At 40.9% G+C, this 26,323-nt stretch overlaps 1 protein-coding gene across 3 annotated transcripts in view; it reads right to left on the bottom strand.

Annotated features, from left to right (window-relative positions):
* Positions 1–26,323, bottom strand: part of LOC120572184 (ADAMTS-like protein 1) — a 97,510-nt gene that overhangs the window by 37,593 nt on the left and 33,594 nt on the right. For all 3 annotated transcript variants that reach the window (XM_039821367.1, XM_039821363.1, XM_039821364.1), the window contains exon 2: positions 23,904–24,020. In XM_039821367.1, the coding sequence (XP_039677301.1) occupies positions 23,904–24,020 (117 nt within the window). The remainder of the gene's footprint in view (positions 1–23,903; positions 24,021–26,323) is intronic.

Here is a 26,323-nt window from a genome sequence, read left to right as displayed (position 1 = left end):
AAGGGCGATTTCTGTTTAAATTGCTCTGTAAGATACCTATAAGATTTTGGGAAAAATGCACTTGAAATTACATTTTGCAGTATTTCTTTGTCTCCTTAAGTTTCTATTTGTTTCCTGTTTTAAGCACCAGTTGAGTTGCTAATCTGTGTTCGATTACTAATGCCTTGTTCGGACTGTAGGGCAATGTGTGGCTTCCGCTCGTCCATTACAACATTGGACTTGAGTGAAGAAACATCGTGTCCGTGTAGTTCATTCTATTTTCCCCTTTTACAGGTAAGAATGAAGGTTGTGATATGTTTGATCAATGTATGTGTGTTTTAATTCTGTAAAGGAGTAAAATATTAGTTACTGTGATAACTCAAGCATGTGAATTTAGAAGATTGAGTGTAAACGTGCTGCTCTACTGTGGCCTGCATGCTAACTGCGTCACGTGAAGTTAGGTGAAGTGTGCTACTAACGTTAATGTAACATCGCCGTTGCCTGTGTTCACTAGTTTCTATATTGTTTGTATCAGAATGCTATTGCTGCAGTTTAATAATAATAGTGTTGACTATTACAGTGTTAAATGTGCAGGAGCAAATATTCTGTTTTAGTGCAACTGAAGTAAGATTGTAAATGATACTGTTAGTGCAACTGAAGTAAGATTGTAAATGATACTGTGTTAGTGCAACTGAAGTAAGATTATCAATTATTCTGGGTTAATAATAAATGCATAGCAGAAGTATTCTGTAAGGTGCAGCTAAGATATATTTTGTTTTGTTATTGAAAATACTGTTTCACTGTTACTTACTCAAAAACTGTTTGAGTTACTTAAAGGGACATCATTGTGTTGCGAACAGAGAAAATACATGTAAATCTGCTATTATGATGTTTATGAAAAAAACACATTACAACATTGGACTTGAGTGAAGCAACATCGTGTCCGTGTAGTTCATTCTATTTTCCCCTTTTACAGGGGCACAACATCTGCTGCTAGAACTCTGTGTGGCATTCATCTGGCCTCTAATCTGAGCTGCTGTTAACTTGCAATTTCTGAGGCTGGTGACTCGGATGAACTTATCCTCAGCAGCAGAGGTGACTCTTGGTCTTCCTTTCCTGGGGCGGTCCTCATGTGAGCCAGTTTCGTTGTAGTGCTTGATGGTTTTTGCGACTGCACTGTTAAAGTAATGATGGCCACTCGTTTCTCTTTACTTAGCTGATTGGTTCTTGCCATAATATGAATTCTAACAGTTGTCCAATAGGGCTGTCGGCTGTGTATCAACCTGACTTCTGCACAACACAACTGATGGTCCCAACCCCATTAATAAGGGAAAAAATTACACTAATTAACCCTGACAAGGCACACCTGTGAAGTGAAAACCATTTCAGGTGACTACCTCGAAGCGACTTTGAGTCCATGAAAAGCGCTATATAAATTCAATTTATTATTATTATTACCTCATGAAGCTCATTGAGAGAACACCAAGAGTTTGCAGCACTATCAAAAAAGCAAAGGGTGGCTACATTGAGGAATCTAAAATATAAGACTTGTTTTCAGTTATTTCACAAGTACATAATTCCATATGTGTTCATTCATAGTTTTGATGCCTTCAAAACTATGGTGAGAATCTACAATGTAACTAGTCATGAAAATAAAGGAAACGCATTGAATGAGAAGGTGTGTCCTAACTTTTGGCCTGTACTAATATATATATATATATATATATATATATATATATATATGCATTGTTATTTTACAAAAGGGCAGGCTTGGGTATTAGGTTGCATGAGGGAAGCCTTCAAGGGGTTCAGAATATTAAAGGGAACTGATTGTCTACAGACAGACACGCTCACAAACCTTTTTGTAGACGTGGCCATCATTTCAATTGCTTATGTTAACATTGTGTTCCTTAAAGTATCTGCTGAGCTCTGGGAACACGGCTGAATCACTTTAACAAAGTCCAACAGGGTAAGAAAGAGCGCAGGACAATCAGACAGGTTGTAAACAAGCATTCCTTAGGATATTTCTCCAGAAAGCTCTCCTTCTTACTCGTCTCTTTTTATAATAATTTTACATTAGAAAACTATTGCATTGATTACATTTGTATCACAGTGATAAGTTACCGTAACTGTAAAATCTATAGTCATTGATTGGCTGCTTAAGTTTCTTGCCCCATCTGACATTTGTTTTTACCGATACACCATTTGTCCATTCCCACAGAGCACAGCAATCAACTAGGTAAATATCAACTTACTTTATACTTTTAAATAGATAGAAAGGACCACATTGTTCCCCAAGAGGCATCAAGAAGTCTTCCCAGGAAGTGAGGTTGCTGTCCAAAACATAAAGATTGAACATGCATTTAACAACTGTGCTTACGTACTATCCCTCATATTATTGATTTTTGCGGTCTAAATGGAAAATAATGAGGGACATTGGCCTTCAACTAAAGACTATGATCGTACCACAGCTCTAAATTACCACAGTCACATTGCCAGTTATTTCTTAGAACTTTCCCTATTTTCCCAAACAATATATTCTAGTGAATAACTGGCAACACAACTGTGGTATTTTTTTTAAATACTATACTTACAGGGCTCATCCATATGTTTAAGTACAAATCACTGCAACTTCAACAAAATTAATTGTTTGGGTTGAGAGGAGAATTAAGTTAAATTTGCTTGGTGGTGCTTTCACTTTTTGACATAATGATGGAAAACCAACCAATTAACATGCCTGCAAGTTTAAAACCTGAGTCAAAACATACCAACATTGCTTCTATCATCACTCACAGTAGGTTAAAATTAGACTAGAAAAGCTCTTTTGTGCAAAATAACATATAAATGTAAACTGGCAGTGGTTTTTATGTCTTGTAAAAAAGGTCACCAAGCAGGCTTTCCAGGCAACAGAAGTTTAACTGATCCCTTCCTTTACTCCTTTGTGGAGGAATAAAGGGTCAAATTAAAAGATTGCTTTATTATGGGGTGATGACCTGAGTTAACAGGCCCAGTGTTCTCAAAAAAAAAAAGAGACAAATGAAGCTAAAGTTACCAGGGACTGACATTAAGTTACACTCAAGAGCCCAAACCCTTGGCTCCCACGAGGTGACTTAAATGGTTCAGGCGGGATAAATGGTAGCCTCCCACCACCCCCACAAACTGTGTATGTGCTCCAGGCATGATTTACACCAAAGCCATTGTTTAAAAAGCTTTCTGGGCCAGAGTATAAAATGTTTTACCAGGACAGTGATTTTACGACCTGCAGCTGAAAATCAACCACACTTCAACATCCCCCAAAACCAGAGGATTAAAATAAAGATGTAATTCCCTGACAATCAGCTAAATCCAATTCAAGCCAGATGGGAGGTGAGCTGCAAAACAGAAACTGAGAGTATGCAATAGTAAAGCTAAAACATGCGTCTTCAAATATCCCTTAAATATTTGTCATTTTTTCTTCTTCTTGGTCTTTAATGATTAGCATCAACGTTTTCTAGCTTTTTCCTTTTATGAACTACTTGATCGTGATTATTCATGATTATTTAATACTTAATATGACAGGGCGATCCATTGAAATGCTGGGTCTACTACAAGTAGTGGTACAAGCTAAATTTGGTTTCAGTACCTGGTGGTAATCTAAAGATGACCAATTTACAGAGCCTACACATCTACTGAGGATACTATATCATGGTCAAGGTGGGAGGAAGAACAGTGCTGCAAGCAAGGCCATTTTAGGGATGAATAATGTGCTCAAGGGAAAGACAAACGCCAACTTGTCCTTTAACGGACCTATCTCTGCTGACATACAGTCCAGCAGACCTTCTGACTAACTCCTGCAGCTCCGCAGAGGAAGACATTTGTTTCAGCCTGGATTGGAACCAGAACTTTTTACAGCATGAATGAAAACAAAATGATTTGTTTCTCAGAATAGCAGCTGCATAATAAGGATTGTGTCAGCTTGCATCGGCCCGGAACATCAGGTGCTGGATGGCTTCACGATGGTAGTTTCAACATTTAAAATGGTGAATATATCTTACATCTGCTATTTAGCAGGACAAAGAATACACAGAAATGTTAACGATGGCATAAGTATATATATCTAAAAACACATTATATTTTGATAAGGAGATTTGTCTGCTTCCTTCATCAGGTTTAAGAATCTACAGCTACAATACCGGCTCTGTGAGGCTGTCCAGTACTTGTCTGTAGAAAATTAAATGGCAATCCATCCGATAATTGTTGAGATATTATAGTGCGGACCACAGTGGTGGACCAACTGATCGACAGACTGGTATATTTCCATCCATAAACAGCCAGGTTAACAAGGACATATTGTAAATCAATGTAATCATTAATATCGAAACAAAAAGAGCCACCTCTGCTTTATTCAAAAAGCCACCAAATATTTTCACAAGAAATAATATTTTATAATCATTTACTGTACTCTTTATAGTGACATTTTGAATAAGCCAGTAACCACAATCTGATCCCACCTGAGCAAGCCTCTAAAACTCCCACAGCGCAGAGGAGGAATGGGGAAAGTAATTAAGAATCAGCAGTGACATTTACTGCTTCCTGAAACTGCGTTCATACGTTCAGAGTACAGAGCTTTTCCCATTAGAACATCCAGGAGAGCTCATATGTTTTAGCAGCTTTCTGGTGATTGCACAGGCTAACTCCATCAGGGTCCCACTACACCAACACTCCCCGCCCCGCCCCCTCCCCCTCCCCCAAATGCCTCTCTCTTTAACCCAACCATGTCCACTGTGGCGTTTTAAAGAGGGTATGACAGAAGGTGATGGGTATAAATTAGCTATGTAAAGCCGTTGGAGTCGACTAAACTGGTCGCCAAGGTGGGCTGGAAGGAAACGGGGAGCGTGGGACCTGCATCCAGATCTGGGCAGACGCTAAGCACCAGGGCTTATTTATGGACTCCTAGCCAGCATCAAGCTTGACTGATCCCCTGGGCTTCACAATTGAGACCATATTGCCACATCATCTGGATATTATAGCCTTCAGAACAGTTTTTTTTTTTTTTTTTTTTTTTTTTTTAAATGTACTTCATTTTCTGAAAACTCATCAATAAAACGTATAGCTGACTTAAAGCAGCCATAATCAATATTGTTATGTTAAGAGTGGAGCATATGACAAACTCGTAGGTCAAAAGGGTTTGCTCTAAATATATTGTGTTCACTACCTGCCTCGCAGTATAGAGCACCTCAGGAGTTGGTAAAGACCAAACTCCAAATCAAAGCTAAGGTTGCTACAAGTCTGCTGTGTTTAAATGGCCAACTGTTTGCTAACATGATAGCCATAACAACTTAGCGCCACTACAACTATAAGGTGATAGCAAGTCAGATGTTTTTTTTTCAGTTTGTTGCGTTGCCCTCAAGTAGACAAAAAAGTACTAATGCAGCTTTAACCTTGCTTGATTTTAATTTGAAAAGCCCCACCTTTACACAGATCATATTTTATCTTTTTTTGTACGAATTAGGCCTATACTAGTCTTGCTTTGCCAGACCTTCCTCCACAGCGCTGCAGAGGAGGGTCGGACTAGTCCACACAGAATTCTGGCATTGGAGAAAAACGTGCTCTGGTTTACTGGCATTTCTTTAAACCAATCACAATCGTCTTGGGAGGCGCTAAGCGCCGCACGGAGCAACGGCGCCTCGGCAAAATGGCCTTGAGGAAGGAACTTCTGAGGAGCAGTTAACCAGTTTAAAATGCCAACACAAAGAAAGCGGAAGGTAACGGACATCCGGCCGAAATGAAAGACATCCGGCTGATATTCTGGCAGCAACGGAGCAATCCTGGAAGTGGAATGTCGTTGATATAGACTAGGCCTATACATACTGTACAGACATGCTGTATGCATTTCAACAGCCAAGGTTATAAATGATTCAAATACTCTGAAGTTCAATTGCTTAATTGACATTACTGTACTTATACAGTAAATGTGCCAGTACCAGATATTTAATTATATATTAAAATAACAATAAAACAACATGTAGCAGGAACGTTCTATAATAAACTGAAACTATGACTTCCTTTCCATAGTTAACACTGCTGAATGAACATCCTCTCTCTCCTGGTCCTGTGAAACTGAACAGAAGACCTCACTGCTCCATCTGGGGCTGTTCACATTCGACACACATCCTGGCCTTGTCATCCCCCCCCCCGCCCTAAACTCCTTCCTGTCTGAGTGACTAATTTGTTTTGGTTAACTCGTGAATTTCAAAATAAAATTACTCTAAAGTTACTAGTATGCCCTTGAACTGCGCTTCTATCCGGTGACATAATGCTACAAGTCGGTGGCAGCAGCAGTTCTAACATTTGGGACTTGTAATCTGCAAACACGAGTATCAGTAATAAACAGCTAACTCTGTATTTTCTGATACTCAAAAGCAGAGGGGGCTTGTCAGTGCTTAATATATCACTTGTCCTATTATTATTTCCAGACCGGAACATCTGGGGAACAACAAGAGACATTAAAATTCACATTTTACAGACTGATTGGTTTTATGTACTACTAGTACAATACATTTGAGGACCAGGGATTTGGCTGATCTTGGACAGGGATTAAAACTTGTCACAGCTCAAAATTTATGATTACGCAGCACTTTTGATCGGTTGGGTAATGACTGAATGATTCAGCCACTGTGACGGCAATCAAAGTTTGGATTATGATCAAATCTGTCCAGCTCTTAACAGTTGGAGACAGCGCTCTGGCACGTTTGAACATGATATTTTATGTTTTTCTTTGTTAAGAAGTTTGATACCTTCATCCTCTGTTTAAAAGGAGGACAAAAGGAGGACCAAGTTCTCTTTGTTTCAAGGTAATTAGAACTAGTTTCTGTGACTTTTGATGAGTACAAACTCTGGACAGCTTGTTCAGGAGGCTGTCTGGGAAATCGTGCGTTATGATGAAGAAATATTGCAGCCGTTTGCGGTAATCAACGCTCTGAAACCAAAGATTTTTGGCTGCAATAGGCTCCATCAGGATTGCAGAACTGTAAATATGACATCCACGCTCATGTCAGGCTCCATAGACAGTCGGGGAAAGGAAAAAAGGTAAAGGGTATTAGTGCAACAAATGCGCATGAAATGGAAAACCTAGATAAATACTGGAATTACACTGGAATACATGGAAAATGTTGTAATTATCTACTTGAAGAAAACTGATAATCCGACAGCTCCAAGAGACGTAGAACCAAACATCCTGACTAATGACTGCATTCATGACGTGAGAGTTAAGAAAAATGAAGTTCAAAAGCTGTAAAGCAGGTCTTCTTGAACTACAGACATGAAACAGACTCTCTTGTTAACCTCTTTCATAATTGCAAAACGAGACACAACAGTTCAACAGCAATTTTTCAAGCAGAGACACCAAGCAGCAACTCCAAATAGAAAGGCACCTGGTTTGTCTCAGCAGCTTATTATTCATGATGTGAGAGTGTGGAGTATTTACACTCAAAAGGAGCTGAAGCTCTTCTAGCCACAAGAAGACGTGTCTGATCTCCTGTATGTGCTACACACAGCTAAGGTTTCAGCGTTTAACCCCAAAATTGAGTCACATCAGTAACATGTGTTTTTCATTGTTGAAAATGTATTGTGTGTTGTCTTTGGCTCTGGGACCATCAGAGAAAGTGATAGTAATATGATAAAGGTAGTCAAAGGAGGCTTTAACCCTTGGAGCGCCCTCCGAAATCTGACATTTTTCACTTGGTAAAATAATGATGCAATAACGAGGAGCAAACGGGGCGTGTGTACTTCAGTTCCTTGTTATGACCTGCGCCTGACCTACAAATATGGAAACGATTAAAGACAAATGGATGACACCTCGAGCACATTTTTCCAATTCCCTTTACGAAACACAGAAATTCACTGAATTTTTTATACGCATGCTATTAGGCTTTCAGCAAAACACTTCTCAAGCAATTACTCATTTCCTGATGAAGGCTCGTCTCAGGCTGAAACATGTTGGCTTTTATTATTATTGTTCAAATAGGAGTTAAAAAATCGGAAAAAAACTGGCTTTGAACCTCGGTCTTTTCTGCTTCTCACTGCTGATCATCCTGATCACAGCCTGTAGGATAATGGGTTCAAACAAGTGGTTGTATATGGCACTTCTATGAAGAAACAAACATGACTACTTGAAAGAATGGCTTTTGTGAACAACTGAGTAGCGATTCGAAACTCCGCACTCAAAGTTCCCACACTGTATGGGACAGTCAAGTTACACGTGAACACACATTTCAGTTACAAGTACAAATTTGGCTCTGATATGTACACAAATTATATTTGGACATGCTTAAACATTTTAAATATTAAAAATGACTACACATTCGCAAAGAGTTTTTTATTCCACATGTTCACAAACGTTGATATACAACCACAGGCTTTGAAATGACATAATTTCAACAAGCGCAAACTCTTATTAACCCTTGTATGACTGAGACATGACATAACAAGCTCTGATGCAATACACCTCTCTGTCCATAACTTGCCATGGTGCTGGGAGTGCCGACAGCTCTTTTAAGCAGCCACACTTCAACACATCGACTGGGCTTTGTCCTGCAGCACCCACGTTTAGAGAGAGGAAACAATCCATCAGCCTGCCACAGTGTCGCTCTGCAATCAAGAATTCCTCACCCATATGCTTCTGTAATCAGCTAAGAAACAAATAGAAGATGCAACAAACTGCAAATAGGCACATGGAGGATGATGACATTTATCTATATGAATGTGTGTTAGATGTGTATATATCATAAACCGATATTTGATTCATTTGGCTGACTTCAGTACTCTTTGTTGGCACAGTATGAACAGGAAAGACAAGAACGTGAATGCGAGACAGATACTGAATGCCATTCGGGATATGAGCAGTGAGGAAAGAGTGGAAAAAGAGCACATATAGTGACTCATTTCAACCATACACACTTCTGTTTAATCTGCATTTTCTCTCTTTTTCAGACTGTCACCCCATCAAGTCTTCTTTTCTCTTTCCATCCATCTTGTGTAAAATTTACTGGACAGCATTTCAGCTCAGCCTGTCGAAACTCATTGAGCAGATCTCAGACCTATATGGAAAAGAGCACTCACGCACCCGCTGTCCTGCCCTTCTTTTCCAAAACCACTGGCATATCAAATACAAGGCGCTGACTAATAGGTCAATAAGGAAATATGGCCCACAGGGGACACATATTATGGTTTATCACCAAAGCCTCAAGATAAACACAACTCAAAAAACTACCCATCCTTACTTCTAAATTTCCCCTCAGACTCCTGCCCGAAAGCAAGGAGTAGCTTTAAAGCTGCTCTTTGCCAAGAGAAAAAAACAGGACATGAGGCTGTTGTAGCAACGCAATGCCAAGTTAAAAAGTATGACCACAAGATAATGGCAAACGAAAATAGCTGACATCACTACTCTGTATGTAACCAGAAACGAAACAGTAGCCGCATCCTCGCCAACTGAATGCTGTACTGAGAGCTGCGAGGGGAAATAATTAATGTCTGTCTGTGTATGTCTGTCACATCCTTGGTGTGATGTCATACCAGTCAGTGGTGTGTAAAGCGGCTATAATCAATATTCTATAATCCACACTGAAATTTGTCAACACCTATTGGATGGATTGCCATGAAATTCATGGTCCCCAAAGGATGAATCCTACCAATATTGTGATCTCCTCATTTTTTCTCAACTGCAACCATGAGGTTGACATTTTTTTTTTTTTTATGAAAACCCACACTCAAGGTTTTAGCATCTTTTAGCTCATTGTTGTGCAGCAACTTTACTGTTTTGATTGACTCTCACCGCTCTCATGCTGTTGTTTTTGGCCGCTGCAGGCAGCTGTATTCAGCAAAAAAAAGATCTAAAAACACATTGTTTGCTACCCGCCCAGCACTTAAAGGTGGATAGACAAAGTTAGCGACTAGCTGGTGAACATAGTGGAACATTTAGCATTTAAAGAGCCACATATTTCCCTCATGGGTTGGTGGAGACCAAAAATGGAGCTAAAAAGAGAGTGAAAATTGAACTCAGGTGGCAGCAAACACGACTTCAAACGAATGATAATGGTGCTCCATATCTGCTGGATGTGCAAATATTTCAAACACTTCAACTGTTTAGTGAGCAGTTTTATGATACGGCCTACATGACGGTCATGTACAGCACATGAAACTGAAAAGATGTCCACGTCTTGAAGTCTGTGGGTAGTGATTGCACAGGGAAATGTCAAATTATACACGATATGGAATAACAGGACTTGTGCAATGATGATATGTTGCTGCTCGTCATGGGAGCCTGTATCTGAGGGTATTGCGGGTAATGTGTTGTGTGTGTGTAAGAGTAAAAGAAAAGGAATAACAAAGAGATGCGAAACTGTGTGTGTGTGTGTGTGTGTGTGTGTGTGTGTGTGTGTGTGTGTGTGTGTGTGTGTGTGTGTGTGTGTGTGTGTGTGTGTGTGTGTGTGTGTGTGTGTGTGTAATCGAGACTCTGTTAGCATTCCAAGTAATACATCATTCCCTTAAATACACTTTGAGAAAAGTTTATATTGCAAAACTCACGCCTTGGGCTATGTTCCTTTATAGTTCTGTTTAAATGTGGAAATTACATCGAGTTTCTCTTTCACAGTTTACAAAACAAAAATCGGCAAGCGCACGCTCATGGAAAGAAACCTCATGTGTCCTCCTTAAGGTTAGTGTCAAGTCAGAGCTTGCCCAGGTGATGGAGAGGGAGAGGAAACATTTGGATGCATGACTGAAGAGTAACCGCACAGGAAGAGAGCTGCAATGGATCACTGCACCCCCATCCCATCCCGCTCCCACATAAAAAAAAAAAAAAAATCTACCCTGTTTTCACAGGAGCTTTTGGGCTTACAGCTGTCTAAATATGCTACTGTAGTGAACTCCCTACCAGAGAGGTGTTTGCACCGTTACCATACAGGCAGCTGTTGCTTAGACAGTAAAACTGAACAGCAGGAGAGGAGATGGAGAGGAAAAGAAAATCCATGAGCATGCTGCCCATAATAATACCCAGCATTACTTCTTTCTATCTAGATTCACAAGTATAAGAAAGGGACAGATACAGTAAAAATGTGTGTAAATACATTTTCTTATAGACATACCAATTAATTATGAGAGAGAGAGAGAAGCACTGACTTCTCAATACCTGAAATGTTTTCCGTTTGCAGCCTTTAAAGCTCAAGAGCAGCATCTTGTGTCAGAGAGACAAAACTACAAGTCCCTTTGAAGCCCATCTCAAAAGCGTTTCAACAGGTTGTTAGGACAGGCTGACTGAATAGCAGTTTCTAAAAAAAAAAATAAAAAAAAAAATAAGACCTTTACTGAGAGGTCAGAGGAAGGCAAGAGAAAAGACATCCATTACTGGGTCCGACCAATGAAATATACATTAATATATTTCAGGAATAGGGTAGTTTGTATAGGTACAAAAAACCCTTGAGAAAAGATCACCAAAGTCTGAGCTCCAAATATCAGTTTCAATTCTCACACGCACACACACACACACACACACACACACACACACACACACACACACACACACACACACACACACACACACACACACACACACACACACACACACACACACACACACACACACACACACACACACACACACACACACACACACACACACACACACACACACACACACACACACACACACACACACGGTGCAGCAGAAGAAAGACAAGGCTTGTCTGGAGTGTTTGGGGTGGTCCAAGGCCACTCAAGTGTGGCAGAGGTTTACATAAACCCATAGCTTCTGGCATCAGACACAAAATAAGGAGGGTGTTAAAATAAATCCTTACTCCCTCCCATAGACCGAGCTGACATATCCAAACATAACACATAGATGTACACACATTTTAAATCATTAGCTGGTACTGTATAGACAAACACTACTTGCTATGTCATCGTCATCAAATTCTTCTCGCAAACATAGATGTACTAAGAACATTCATATATGTATGTATGTGTGTGTGTGTGTGTGTGTGTGTGTGTGTGTGTGTGTGTGTGTGTGTGTGTGTGTGTGTGTGTCAGACAGGAGCCACAGGCTGAGCTCATCTAGAAGGGCTTCACTCTACGCCTCCCCCTAATTGGTGTCTATTGCAGCGTGCCGCCATACAATTGAGGGCAAAACAGCGCCAGGCTTTAAAACCTCTCCCTCATCATCACCACTTCCACCTCCCACCCATCACTCCATCATCTACAGCAAACCAGTGAAAGATGGGGTATAAGAGCAGCTCCTCTACTGTACCTCATCCCCCTATCATTATCCCAGTGAGGTCATTCAGAAAAGCTGATTGTGAGAAATGCTGCTCGTTTGCTTGTGGTTCAACCTGTAAAACCCAAGGCGCCACAAATCATAACCTAACAGTATACAGTGCATTCTTAACGTAGGAAATAGAACTGTGCTTAATATTGGAGGGGTCAGTAGGAACGAGCTGAAAATATGGTTTCTCCTATTTTTTTTTCTAACTGAATAGAGATGTGCACTTTCTGTGCAATATGCATGATTTCTTCAGTCAAGTGATCAAGTGATTGATGGCTTTATATTGTTACCGCAGACATTCACAATTGGCTCCACAACGATGCGAAGATTAATATCATAAATCACGGACAGACTGTCTTCACAGACACAGCGTATAACAACAAAATGCGGACGTTTCATCGGGGGACAATGAAACACGAATAGTTGTCTTTAGTCAACTAACACCCTGGCTCCCGGCCCGAGGCCTCCAGGCAAGGTTTTCATCGCGGGACCTTCACCGTGCGCTACAGGCTCATAAATCTAGAAGCTTCAATGCTCCGCTGGGTCACCTGTCATTGTGATTTGGGTCGGGGAATGTGTGGGGGGTGAAGGAATCCAGGAAGTTTGCACGCGTGTTGTGGGAGGATGCACATCCTTAAAAAGCACCAGATGATGGTCGATACAGGACTTCTAGATATGTTTTTTTGTAAAAGGTCTGTATCTATTTTTACTTTTGAACAGACCACAAATTGTTACGGCTTAAAGAATATTGAAAAGGAAAAACACAACGTAATTGGCAAAAAGCATAATGAAACTTATACCAACGTTTTACCGGTTCATAAAGTTGGTTAGGAAAAAAGAAAAAACACACGCACGCTTAAATCCTGATCCTTTAAAATCACTTTGGCATCACACATAGGTTTGGACCACTTTTGCTGTGCTTAAAATATCAGCTTCTCCAAATTCAGTGTCCATTGCGTGCATCTGGGAAGCATCTCTGGAATTAATACCACGCTGCCGGATAAATGAAAAAAGGCCCGGTTTCTCGAAGCCTCCGTGGTTTCTACGCTCGTGTTTGAATCAGAGAACGGGCCGTGCTCACAATCAACCCGAGAGCATCGGTAAACCTCATGCATCAGCACTCAGAAGCAAGACCAATTAAACCCCAACCACAGTGGAGTTGTTGTACAATGGCGAGGGTAGCATGTATCTGTGGAAGACCACAAGGCCATGTCATCTAAAACAAGCTTCCTCTGCTTATACGAGATGTTTACGAAACGTTTATAATAAAAAGGCATACTGCTGATTAGGAGACACTGAATATCCTTTAAACACATCATGTGCATTACTCATCTGCGCTGCTGGGAATAGTGCCCCGTCAATAACTCAATTTTTCCTTTGGTTGCTTCGACTTTGTTTGGCAGAGGTCTTTGTGTACTTTGGATCGGTTAGAACAGCTGTAGTTTTGTAATCAGACAACACAAACTCAGCTTAATTAGCAGTAATCCTCTCCCTTAAATCTTTTCAACAGGCCTTCAGTCAAGCAATCCTAACATAAAGAGGAGTCGAAAGGGATATGTTATATCTCATTGTCATTATTGCTAGTTATTTTAACCTTGCCCTGAAACACCCCTGAATATTGGACTCCTATAGGGATTCTTGAATAACGTTTTTTTGACATCCATCTTCTGTCTTCTCCCCTAAGCGAAGTAGAAAAAATGTGTGTGTTTGTGTCCTTTCAATTTTTCAATAAGCTACCAGAGATGAGGAGTTAAGCACACGCCAAGGACCATACAATCCTTAAAGAATACAATTTACAGACTGGCAAGCTCCACTGCTTTATGCCCTGCAGAAGTTTAGAGTGTGCGTGTGAACATGAGACAACCTGAGAGTGCGTGAGAGACTCACATGAATCCTTAGCTGCAACCTACAGAGATCCTTAAATTACTGTGAGTGTTACTTGAAATCAAAGGCTTACCTCCGTGTTGTATAAAGATTTGGTGTGAGTATGCCTTCTTGTGTTGCAAGCACTGTTCACTTTTCAGCTTGGAAGAGTGTCAGGGTCATTTTTCAATTTTGTGGTTTGTGAACAGATTACATTCCCTCCCAGGGCTCCCGGAGAGCGAAAACTGTCTGTGAGTGTGTGCAGCAGGGTATGAGTTTGCACGTGTGTGTGTGTGTGTGTGTGTGTGTGTGTGTGTGTGTGTGTGTGTGTGTGTGTGTGTGTGTGTGTGTGTGTGTGTGTGTGTGTGTGTGTCTACACACGCACACATACTTCATGGTCTTGATTTTCTCATGTTTACGCTCAGAGGACTTACACCAGTTTGCAGTGATGGGTTCTCAGCATGCACCAGAGGGAGACCCCCACTTTGCCACTGTGTAGATCAAAACCTTCTTTCAATATGCTGTAAGCAACCAGAGATGTCGAGTTAAGTACCGGCCTATAAAGGTCTTAAAATCCTTCAAGAATACACAGACAACAGACAAGCTCCACTGTTTTATGTTCTGCAGGAGTACAAGGTTTAAATTACATTTTGGAAACAAAACTTTAGCTGTCGTCCAAAACGACTTCTACCGAGTAAGGTGAAGGACACTGTTGATGATTATAATGCTGCAAAAGCTGAAAAAAAAAATGCCGTGTTGGACAAATGTTGAAAATGTAGACCCTTTTTAAGAATCTGTTGCTTGACTGTTACAGCCTCTCTCAGGCACAAAGTCCATTATGTTGTTATAATATTCCCCTCATTTGCACTACAATGGGATAACGTTTAGGATAGCATGTGAAAGGCAACAAGACGTAGTAACAGAAAATACTTACTTTCACATTTGAATAGTTTGATGTCACCCAAATTCTTGCATCATTGCTGCAATATTTTAACTATTTTTGTTCGGCCAATTTTTCTGAAGGACTCTTTTGGTCTATGAAATGCCTAAACAAATAAATCATGAGTTCACAGAGCCCAAAGTGATGCCTTTAAATTACTCTTTTTTTCCTCGGACCAACTGTTCAAAACCTAAATATATGTAATTTCACTTCCATATATGACAAAGAAAAGAAGCAAATACACACATGTGAGTATTTGGAAGGTGCATTTTTGTTTAAAAATGGTTCAAACAGTTAATAATTTCTTAAAATAGTTGCAGGTTAATTTTCCTTCAATCAATTCATTGACAAATCGTTGAAGCTCTAAAATAAATATGTGCCATCTTTGGTTTTACATATTCGAAACACCTTTTTTTCAGTTATATTTTAACTTGTTTAGATATAATGTACAATTTGACTTGAGGTATTTTCTGAGCTATGGTGCTATTAATGTCCTAAACAAAAAGGACTAGCACAAAACACCACTACAGTTTAATAGGATCCTGAATCAGGGCTTTGACAGTTGACTGACACAGACTCTTTCAGGGATCTAATCTGTAACCTTTAAATTGCAACTCTGCGTTCCAGTAATTGGATATACTGTAGCAGGGAAATACTACGGAGAGCAAACCCAGCGCATGGCTTCCCAGATAGGAAAACTGGGAGATGTGTATGTTTGTTCTGCTACTGTAGTGTACATGCCCAACCACGACCACGCAGAGCCATTAGAGCCCACATCAAAGACAGGGATCCGTTTTGGGTTGCACCTTGCCCACGGCTTAACCTAAACTCTGCTCCGCATGGGTGGCAGGGATCCTTCAGCAGTAGCTTATTACCGCTGTAACTCAGGATAACACTGTTGCTTACACTGGATATTGGCTACATACTGCAAGCTGCCTGAGCCCACTATGAACACCCCACATATAAGCTTACATTGGAGTGCCACTAAAGTTAGGAACTGCCACCATGGAGTGAGTCAGTTTATTTCAAGTCAAGAACCACAAAAACAACTTGTCCTTGACTGTTGACTTTTTATAAACAGCTCTGAAGTCCAAAAGTTTGGGTAGGGGACTCCCACCCAGAACGAGAACTCATTAGATTTAGATGTTATTGCTTGGCTGCAATTTTCTTTAGCAAAATTGAATTTCTCTTATGAACCTCTTATTCAACCAGAATGAAACCGCATTCATGGCAAAGGCCTTGGCTGATCTTGCCCATGTGCCCAAAAACACACAAAAAAAAATAATAAAAATGAGGCTTAACAGTAACAGTAACAATTGCCACTTGGAGGCAATTACTGTAGTACATGCAGTGCCAAAACCCAGAGCTAAGACATCCAAAAATTCCTGGATGAAACTTTTTGGCATCAACACGTCCCTATTGTACAAGTGGGTCTCTGTTTGTGTCTGTGCATGCCTGCGTAAACGCATGCCGAACGTGGAGTCGAATACAAACATCTGCAACAGGGAGTGAAATGTAAACAATTAGAAATCAATCACTTGCCCAGAAAATGTGTGCGTGCCTTCACACGCAGAGGAGGAGCAGATACTGCAGGAGGTGAGGAGAGAAGAGTGTGAGGACGATAGGAAGGGGGTTAACCATTAATCAAAGACATAGTTTTGGATGCTGTGCATGTGCGAGGCGACATGTGATAGTGTTGAATTCTAAAAAAGGCCCAGGAATCACATATGGATTCCCGTATTGCACAGCACATGTCAGCATGCAAATACAAACAACTATGGGATTACATGAGGGTTCACTGTGCAAGAGTCTCTGCAGATGGGAGTGTGCGTGCAACGGTAGCCAGCAACAGACACACTACTGGCTGCATGCATTTACACACACCCACATTTGTTATGTGGGTATTGTGGTGAGGTCTTGTTCTCTGGTGGTATTACCTCAGCAGCACCACTCTAGTACCCACAGTGCACTGGTGTGACACCACATCAAGTGTGGGGAGACATTTGATGTGGCACTGTGACGGCCAAGGCTTTACTGAACACATATGTTGATGGAACAAACACAGGGGTGAGAGAAAGATCTCCAGTCCAAAGCCACGTGGCTTTACACCACATTCACCAGCACTCAGCACTTTCTTCAAGAGTGCTGGGACCGAGCCTCCAAACAGCACTCGCATGTGCCAAACACCAGTGAGACAGCCAAAGCGCACAAGTCAGGAAGGCAAATGTCTTCTTATTCACTGCTTGCCTGTTTAGTCCTTTAAACGCAAAATGGACATCATTTCTAATGCAAAAAAGTGTTGTCCAGGCCTGTCTCACAAGCTAATTTCACCAGAGTCAGGGTATCTTTCAGATAGCTGGCTACACAGAAACAAACACTGGCATTCATGGCTAACTGGCATCACGAAAGCCGTTATTAACTCGCTGTTTGGAAGTAAGGTTTTCCAATTCAACTACAGCATGAGCGGCATCGTGTAGAGGCAGTGTTTCTAATAAACAAACGAGTCAATCGCATGCAATGAGGACAGATCCAAAGAATTTGATTTCTCTAAAGAAAACAACTCTGAAAATGAATTAATATGAGCGCAAACAATGATATCATAAAGATTTGATGGGACATACTGTACATTTTATTAACAGTGGGTAGAGATGAGGGGGAGCAGTATTAAAATATGTTTTTAGTGTTCCTGCATTTAATGTATTGGTGAGATATGTAAGGTTTAATGCTCGACGAGGTGTCCATTATCAGGAATTAATGGAAAACGGGAAGACCAGAATGGTTGTCCATTAATTAATATACCTAAAGTCTTTACTAATCAATGACCTGATTACTAGTCATAAATTAGATGTCATGTTCCTTACAGAAACTTGGCTTGATTTGAACGACAGAGTGGCTGTCCTTACCGAATCATTAGCCTCATATTTTAACTTTATTGCCCCCAGAGTTGATACAAATATAGGAGTAGCTATAATATTTTTTGCTCTGTGGCTGAATAAATGTTTTAAGTGAACTGGCTTGAGTACATTTCCTTCCTCATATAACATTTTCACAGACGATTGTTTTGGAAAATTCAAAACCTACATGGTTTACATACATGTCCTCTCCTTACTAGCAGTCTTCTTTATCCTTGCCTTGATTGGCTCATTGCTATATTTCTTAACTCCGCCAAGGAAGTCATGTTTTAAGTTTGGTTTGTTTGTCTGCTTGTCAGCAGGATTCCGGAAAAACTACTGACTCGATTTCCCTGAAACTTGGTGGAAGGGTGACGTAGCATATGCCAAGGAAGAGCCCATTACATTTTGGAGCAGATTCAAATCACAGGTTGGATACACAAATTATTTTTCACTTTCGCTTCGTTAAAGCTATAGTGCGTAGTTTCTGCCACCCCCATGAGGAATTCTATTCTGTGGTGCATCCACATGATACAAGCCTTCTGTGATCACACAGTTGCTTGTAGCCAAGGGAGGACACGGAGGATAAAAAAAAATCTATGACGGACTCTTCAGATGAGGTAATTATCTTTACTCGAGTTTCGCCCGATTACACTAGTTTCTGAACATAGCCATACTGAGAAACACAGAGAGGGCATGGCCTTGGCAGAGGTCTGCGGTCTCTGAGTGCCCTTCTAGTTCTAAGCATGTTAAAGCCACAAACTGTCATCTGTGGAATAATGTACACTCAGTATGTTTGTGTATGTTTGTGCATGTGCGTCCTTGTGCACGTGCAGAACTGGGACCCACTCTTTCAAACTTTACTTGAAAGCGCTACTAGTGGACAAAAACTCCACAGGGTACCTTTAAGGCTATAAATGTTACATACACTGGCTAAAAGTAAGTCTTATACAACATTAAGAACTCAGTAATCCCCTAAAGCTTTAACTTGAAGTTGTGTTAACACCAGGGGGCACAGCACGTAGTGGAAAAAAAAAATTAAACCTAAACATCCTCTCAGCCTGACAAAACTAACATGCCCATCCTTATAATGAAGACAAATTAAGTGTTTAATTGTGCAAGACAGTTGCCCTTTCCACCTGGCGCTACATGCAAAACACAGCTGCCAAGAAGGCATGCAGCTGAGCGATGGGACTCTCCCTCTACGAGCTGCTGCTGCCCCGGCCACTGAGTGCTCCCCCCTGCTTGCCATCCCGGCTAGCCCTTGGCCCTTGGCCCTGCTCGCCCAACCTCAACTACTCCGAACCCTGACACCCTGCCAAAAGGCACTTCTTCACCCTGAAGGTTTAAAAAAAAAAAAAAAAAAAAAGGAAAATAAATGCCCCAGACTGTTACTGCCTTAGGGGCAATTGAGCATGTAAAAACATTAAGGCCTGACTTGCTTGGCATGTGATGAAGTGAGAGAGGCAGAGGGCAGAGAGAAAGGGACGTCTAGCAAAACATCTGACATCTAACAGAAAGACGAGAGGGAGAAAAGTGCAACATAACCGCCATTCCATGAAACATGTGAAGACAGGCAGAGTGGAAGTGTCCTTACACTGGGCCTCAAGTCATTGCTGCAAAGTGGGGCTCTAATGATTGTCATTACCAGACACTTAACGGTCACAACCCATAATATCCTGGCCTTTAGTGGTGTGGGTAACACAACGTGTGACCAAGAGCAGCAATCAATGATCCTGACCCTCATTGTAGCGTAGGCTGGTTTACAGAATTAACTCTACTGTAAGTCTACTGTTTGTAGTTTGTATGTCCACCTTCTTTACTTTTAATTACTCAGCTGTTTAGAAAACACAAGTAGTAACTAGAATGGCACTCAGAGCGCAGACCTACGCCAGGGCCAATGGTGCATTCACGTGTTCCTCGGATGGTCCCATTTCCCAAGTATGGAAGTCGTTCTTCCGACTTCTGTGTGCTTATGAGCTTTAAGTCTTAATGTTGAAACAACATGGATGCTACAAAGACGATGGGTTTCCCAGTATTCGCATGACAACAAAGAAAAATGATTGGGAACTCATTTTTCCGATTATTCCTACACCACTTTAATGCAGCACAAATGCCCTAGTCCCAATGTTTTTCGAAAGTGAAAAAATAATTAGTATATCCGCTCCAAGTACTTGAACAAATGCTTTTTCTTTTTTACATTACAGCTGCACTAATCAATAGTTTATAATTCCAACAACTGATCAAGGTAAAAAAGCATGACATTACATACAGTTACTTTAGTCAGTACTACTGGTGAGAAACGTCACTATAAACACAAATACAACTAGAAACTGACACATACTGCACACACACACACACACACACACACACACACACACACACACAACTTGGTAAATGACGGATCACCTTTCAGTAAAGTTAAAGTTGTCTGTTGACAGGATGATCACATTTGCCGTCTAGACAGCAGCCAGCTGAGGAGAAAACCGTGTGGTGAGTCCCTTTTCAAATCGGCTTTTCTTTTTTTCCCCGAAGGCCGTTTCTCTCTCTTCTATCCCAACTCTCAATTTCACATTCTGACAAAGATATGAAGTTGACCATACTTGTTCTTCGTTTTCTTTTCTTATTCTCTTTCTCCGTCAATCAACTCCAGGTTGAGTAGTACCCGTCAGCTGTGCATCACCTTGGAACAGAAACTTACTGTAAATCTCAAGTTTGAAAGCCAACATCGGCTTTCAAACTCCACTTTAACCTTTATAGTTTGAAATTGTACAGAGATATCAGTAACAGGTTAGTTATCTCACTGCAGTTAAACAAAGCTGAACAAGTAACAATACTTTTTTTTTTTTTTTTTTTTTACATATTTTGAAGGTTTTGAGTTAGTTGCTGTTCTCAAAGCTGCTGGAAAAATTCATTCATGGCCAAACAATGAGTGGGAATAGTCACAGAGAGATTTAAGACCAGCTTTTCTGTTTATCTTCACAGTCCTACTCATTCAGTCATGTTACAGAGGGGAAAAAAAAGACTTTCTCAGACTCGGCAGCCAACATTATAGCCATCAGACCCCCCGCACACATTGATTCAGGAACCTCTCAACCTAATAAACTTACTTGATATTTGTTTATGAATGCTGACATTGTTGAAGCTCTACAGCACATGCCTGACATCACATAATAAATATCGGTTCATTTACAAAGGTATGTTAGGCCTAAGCTGTTTAAGACAGCTCTATTCCATCGAAGTAGCTCGTGCTGAGGCTGCCAGAAAAAACACTTTCCTTCTGAGAGAACAATTCATCTGTGGCCCTCTTGAGCGATAGGGTAAAGGGTGCTGGGGAGGTCAGTCCTATTGCCCACCAACCGACCCTGGCACATACTCATGAAAGTTAAACTAGAGAAAGCGAATACACTTTGGAGTCTGAGATCCGCCTCCTGGGTTGCTTGCTAATTAAGCAGCGTTTGTCTTGGCTTGGAATCAAGCTTAATATTGAACCAAGATCCAACACATAAAAGCGCTACAGGCGTACCGAGACCAAAATCGACTGAGTGCTGAAAGGAATCACAAGTGCGGCTCCTGGGAGTCTGTAGGCTCCCCATCTGAAGACATGTTAGCATCATACATGTAGCAAAGGACCACAATTCCATTTAAGAAACCACTTTTTAACCTGTCCTGCGGTTCAAATTAATGGGAGAGAAAACTTGAAGGCGGTTACATCCAGTTTAAGGTTCTGACCCTTAACATTCTGTAAGAGTCATCCTAGATACTGACAGTATCCTTAATTTGTTCTTTATTATCATGGCATCATATTTAAAAGGTCAAAGGGCAGCATTCTGTCATGCTTCTGTCCAACAGAGACAAACGTGAATATTACAGGCAACAGTGATCAAGGGAGAAGTGGTTACAACTATTTCATGGTTGAAATAAAGTGCATAAGTTCTTTCTTAAAGCTAGACATTTAAGCCAACAGTGGTTTAAATGAATGGTTCTACATTTTGAGAAACATGCTTATTACTTTTCTTGCTGAGAGTTAGATGACATGATTGATACCACATTCATGCCTGTGAATTAAGTGTGGAGGTAGAGCCAGGAGGCAATTAGCTTCACTTAGCATAAAGATTGGATGTAGGGGCAAATAGCCAGCCTGGCTCTCTCCAAAATTCCAACACCTCTAAAGCTCATTAATTAAATAATGTGATTTTTTTTGGGGAAACTCATTTATTGCATTTTTGGCAGAGAGTTACTATAGATAAAAGAATGATACCACTCTCATATATGTTTTTTAAATATAGGGCTACAACCATCAGCTGGTTGTTTTAACAAATCCTTATGCTAAGCTAAGCTAACTGTCTTCTGGCTCTAGCTCTTCTCATCTCAAGTTTGGAAAGAAAGCAAAGAAATTAATCTACCAAAATGTTGAACTCTTCCTTTATTTTACAATAAAGGTGAATGAGAGGCACATTATTTGCACCTGTATGTTGATAGCAAAAAATAAATCAACCCACTATACTATTATGAAACACATAAAGAGCAACTGAGGCCTGGATGGCACAAATACAGTATGTGGGAGTGGATGTATAAATGTCGTTTGGTTTGAAAACCATTCACTGATGCACATTCAAAAATGTGCTTGAGGTCAGTGCATCATAAATCACACTGCTGCTTGGTTACAGTATGAAATCCAAATGCTGTAAAGATAGCTGTTTGTGGTTTCTAACTACAGTACTATAAGCATGTACCACGCCATTTACATTCTTGACTTCTGATAGTTTTTAAATGGTTTTTCCATTAAGTCTGCCTTTGGGATATCAAAGAGCATGTAAAAAGCAAAGATGGAACCGAACAGTATCAAATATATGTCACTTTAAAATACTAGGTAGGGCAAAGTCATCATGAATATTACACTTAATAAATAAATAAAAAGTTTCCCTCCAGAATGATCTCTAATGAAACTGAAAATGACCTCTCCCCGCCACCACTGATCTGTAAGGCTACCCTGCACATGTGAATGTTCAAGTAAGCCCTCATGATCGTGCTTTAAAGTGTGATGGCAAGTTCAAGCAGATCATCGGTTTCAAAAGAAATGTCACTATATTTGATCGGTGTTCAACGGGTGTAGAGGGCTGCTGAATATTCTATATGTCAAGTCAAAAGGGTCATTCGCTCAAGCGTGGAGGCTTGTGAAAGTTGTGCCGGAAGGACTTTTCACCTTTCATCTGACGGAGGAGGACAGATATGTGGGAAATATAGTGCATGTAAACCAGAAAAATCTGAGTCATGTCCTCACAGCAAACAGAAAAAGAATCACCTCAAGACAACATTCCTGTTAGTGATAATGAAATACTGTCCAAAAAACCTCTGATATATTTGAACAGAATTGAACATGGAATTGCGCCAGGACCAATCCCATCGCAAAGGAATGATGAGATAGACGAGCTGGACGTCGAATTGTGTGACAACGGCAGCTCTACCCTCCCTTCCACCCAATTAGATAAAACATCTGGGTGAGAGATCGGCTTAAGAAAAACTGCTACGGCCAGGACTCATGTCTCATCAAAAGGTGATGACAGAGAAAAAAAAAAAGCCACCCCAACCTTGAATGTGTTAAGTGCGCCACTGTGCGCCTGTTTGCATGGGTTGCCCTGTTTCACATCAAGCCAGGTCAGCCCGCCCTTCACTCCCAATGTCCCACGATCATCATTCACTTGTATTCATTACTGAGGTGTAATATGGTGGATTTTTCACTCCTCTTGTACGGTGCATTACGTAAACATACTGCAATAGATTTATTGGCTGATTTAGTTTTATCTGACACCTCAATTTATTTCTTATTTAAAGTTATAAAAACAGAGGTGGGGGTGTGGGGGGGAGGGAGTTTGAAAAAAGCGTGCTGGTGGAGTTCAACAATGAGTGCAGTGTTTTCTGATCAGGCACTTACAGGGTCTTCTGGTTTTTGGCTGCTATCGTGGAGCGGCTCTTCTGCAAGATGGTCTCGTCGAATCAGAGTGAATTCCCTGATGAACACTGCGTCCCCATCGTTAGCCCAAACAGCAACCTGAAAAACAAAGATCCTATCAGAAGGGGTCATGTAAGTCAATACACCACTCGGTTTAAAACATACAAAACAAAACCACGTCTTAACACTTAATATTAAAGTACGGATTCTTCTGTATGGTGTAAAAGGAAAAAAAGGATACACCAGTCCAGTGATGCAACGAGCTCTTTGTTATTCATACCATAGTGTCTCCAACAGATCTATTTGATGCTATTTCACCTCTCTGGAGCAATGGTGGGATGGTGGGAAATGTAAGTAAATTGCAGTAAAACTTATGTTTCTGTTTGCAATCATTTACTAAGCATTTTGGGTTTGTCTTTTGGTTCGTGCCCTTAACCGCATGTCCCTCTTGATGAGGAGAATCGTTATGGGCTCAGGAGGAATTCACAGCAGAAGACATCTGATATCAGAAGACGTAGTAACCCACCTCTTCGGGGGGGAGACGGGTGGGGGGGGCATCTTGGATAGGGCCCATTATCAGCACAGCAGGGCCCGCATTCTCAAGGATGCACACATTCACAGAACAGGGGCCTCTCAGCTGCTCTCCGAGGGTCATAAACACCATGTAATGACCCGGGTCAACTGCCTGCCTCTCCGGGTTTGTGCCAAGGCAGAGCGAAGCAGAGCAGGGGATGTGGATTTGGGGTATTTGAGGTACTTTGCGTTGTAGAGGGTTGCAGGTTTTTTAGTTGTGGGGCGAAAAAAACACAAGTGCTGCTAAGCAACCGCAGCAAAACTTACACCAGCTTTGTGTGGGAAAGAGCATACGGAGTGGACTCTTAAATAAGACAACTCAAATCTGGTTTAAAGCCCTACACTCACCACTGCTTAGCTGCAGTCACTTAGACCGCGGAGGCATCTGTAACAACACATAAGTCACTCCAGTAAAATGTGGGCTAAGCCTCCTCGGATGACCAAGATCATCTCATGTACAAGCACATTTTTGTTGGGTATGGATCTGCACATGTAGCAGCTGTTGGGCCACAACGTAACGGTCTGTTTTTTTTAAAGATGAGTAAAAGATCAAATTTAACGTTGGACTATATATAATTAGTCACCTGCAAAGTTTCTGTGTGTAGGGCTCTGCAAATCAGGAATGAATGATGATGAATAAACTTGAAAATTCATCTTATACCTGTGGGAAATTGGTAAAATACATGGCTGGAAATGTAATACAGCACGTTTCTCAGATGGACTCAACAGTTTACAGACTTCTAAACTACAGTATATACACCCCAGAGACTTTACTGCATTGTGGGAAACCAAATAACGGATATAAAAAACCTTTATAAAAATACAGCCTACTATTAGGTGTGTAAATATAACATGAGATCTCCACTGAAACGACTAACGTTGCACTGAAACGTGTCCTCTCTGCCATCAATGCCGAAAATTAAAATGTTGCAAAACTACAAGCCAGGGGTAAAGCAAACATAAGTCAAGCATGTGAACATTAAGAGAAGCTTAATGTGGAAGCTGGTGTGTGTGTGTGTGTGTGTGTGTGTGTGTGTGTGTGTGTGTGTGTGTGTGTGTGTGTGTGTGTGTGTGTGTGTGTGTGTGTGTGTGTGTGTGTGTGTGTGTGTGTGTGTGTGTGTGTGGGCTAAGATGAACTGAAAACCACCTAAGTGACCAGATGTCCTTGCTCAAGGCTAAATGGAGGCCTGGTTGAGATGAACATGCCGATTGCTTACTTCTCAAGAGATTCCCCCTTGTCTACAGAAATTATTTTCTCACACTTTTAGTGTCTTAACACCAGAATAATCTGACAACCATTTCCTTATCATTTTGAAGTTTGCATCCATCTTCCTTAAAAAGACGTGCGATATGCTGGAACCAGACTGAGCTACAGGCTAATGATGCATGACAGCTAAACTCTCACTTGCTGGAGTCTTAAAAGGGGGAATCTATCAAACTCGTTTCCCTAAGCAAACAAGCGAGCTGTCCAGTGCCAATGTCAAGCATCCTGCACACCCCCACTGGACTAAACCATTAGGATCTGGCAGAGGTCTGGATACTTCCAAAGAGGGTCCAGCGCTGGGTTATGCTATCATGTCAAAAAATGGGATAGATGACTAAAATCCCTTAGTTGCAAACCGTATCCCCTATCAAATACATTTATATACACTGCATAAAAATGGATTTAATTTGCTGCCTGGATTACATTCACTGGGCATTTCCCTAGATACAGGAAGTGTGAAAGCAAAGAAAATGTAGGGAGGAAGCAGGAAATATCATAGGTTTTGGTCAAATACTGAAAGCTACCAGCGTGGCTCTAGGTGCTGACAGCTCACAAGTAGAGCCCG

Source organism: Perca fluviatilis, chromosome 14 (genome assembly GCF_010015445.1).
Source record: "Perca fluviatilis chromosome 14, GENO_Pfluv_1.0, whole genome shotgun sequence".
Taxonomy (NCBI): Eukaryota; Metazoa; Chordata; class Actinopteri; order Perciformes; family Percidae; genus Perca; species Perca fluviatilis.
Note: the sequence above shows the minus strand (reverse complement) of the source record. Positions and strands in the feature narration are given on the sequence as shown.